The 978-nt window shown below is 51.5% G+C and overlaps 1 protein-coding gene across 1 annotated transcript in view; it reads left to right on the top strand.

Annotated features, from left to right (window-relative positions):
* LOC139551378 (uncharacterized) overlaps positions 1-626 on the top strand; it is a 12,495-nt gene extending 11,869 nt beyond the window's left edge. Inside the window, exon 3 of the mRNA XM_071362863.1 lies at positions 4-626. Within this exon, the coding sequence (XP_071218964.1) occupies positions 4-626 (623 nt within the window). The remainder of the gene's footprint in view (positions 1-3) is intronic.
* The last annotated feature ends 352 nt before the right edge of the window (positions 627-978 follow it).

Genomic DNA, 978 nt, shown 5'->3' with positions numbered 1-978 from the left:
CAGAGCGTCCAGTGTGTTCTCTGATCAACCCTACTCCTCGGCCAGAGCCTCCAGTGTGTTCTCTGATCAACCCTACTCCTCGGCCAGAGCCTCCAGTGTGTTCTCTGATCAACCCTAATCCTCGGCCAGAGCGTCCAGTGTGTTCTCTGATCAACCCTACTCCTCAGCCAGAGCCTCCAGTGTGTTCTCTGATCAACCCTAATCCTCGGCCAGAGCGTCCAGTGTGTTCTCTGATCAACCCTACTCCTCGGCCAGAGCCTCCAGTGTGTTCTCTGATCAACCCTAATCCTCGGCCAGAGCGTCCAGTGTGTTCTCTGATCAACCCTACTCCTCGGCCAGAGCCTCCAGTGTGTTCTCTGATCAACCCTAATCCTCGGCCAGAGCGTCCAGTGTGTTCTCTGATCAACCCTACTCCTCGGCCAGAGCCTCCAGTGTGTTCTCTGATCAACCCTAATCCTCGGCCAGAGCCTCCAGTGTGTTCTCTGATCAACCCTAATCCTCGGCCAGAGTGTCCAGTGTGTTCTCTGAATGCTCCGAGAGCGAAACTCTCTGAATTTACTAATGGACAACTTCACAATGCTCTGAATTTACCAACGCCCAGAGCACACTCGGGCACTCCTGATTGAATTTATGAACACACCCTTAGATTCCCTTTCTCTCTCTCTCTCTCTCTCTCTCTCTCTCTCTCTCTCTCTCTCTCTCTCTCTCTCTCTCTCTCTCTCTCTCTCTCTCTGTCTCTCTCTACTCTCTCTCTCTCTCTCTCTCTCTCTCTCTCTCTCTCTCTCTCTCTCTCTCTCTCTCTCTCTCTCTCTCTCTCTCTCTCTCTCTCTTTCTCTCTCTCTCTCTCTCTCTTTTGTTCCTGAACTACTGTGCTTCTTTCTCATGAGCTATGGGCCTTGGCACAAGCCATGTTTTCTTTGTCTCTCTCTCTGGCCATGCTTAGAATGTTGTGATATCTACTGCAGCCCTCATCCTCCA

This window comes from Salvelinus alpinus, chromosome 23 (assembly GCF_045679555.1).
Source record: "Salvelinus alpinus chromosome 23, SLU_Salpinus.1, whole genome shotgun sequence".
Classification (NCBI taxonomy): domain Eukaryota; kingdom Metazoa; phylum Chordata; class Actinopteri; order Salmoniformes; family Salmonidae; genus Salvelinus; species Salvelinus alpinus.
This window is presented reverse-complemented; position numbering and strand designations above follow the sequence as displayed.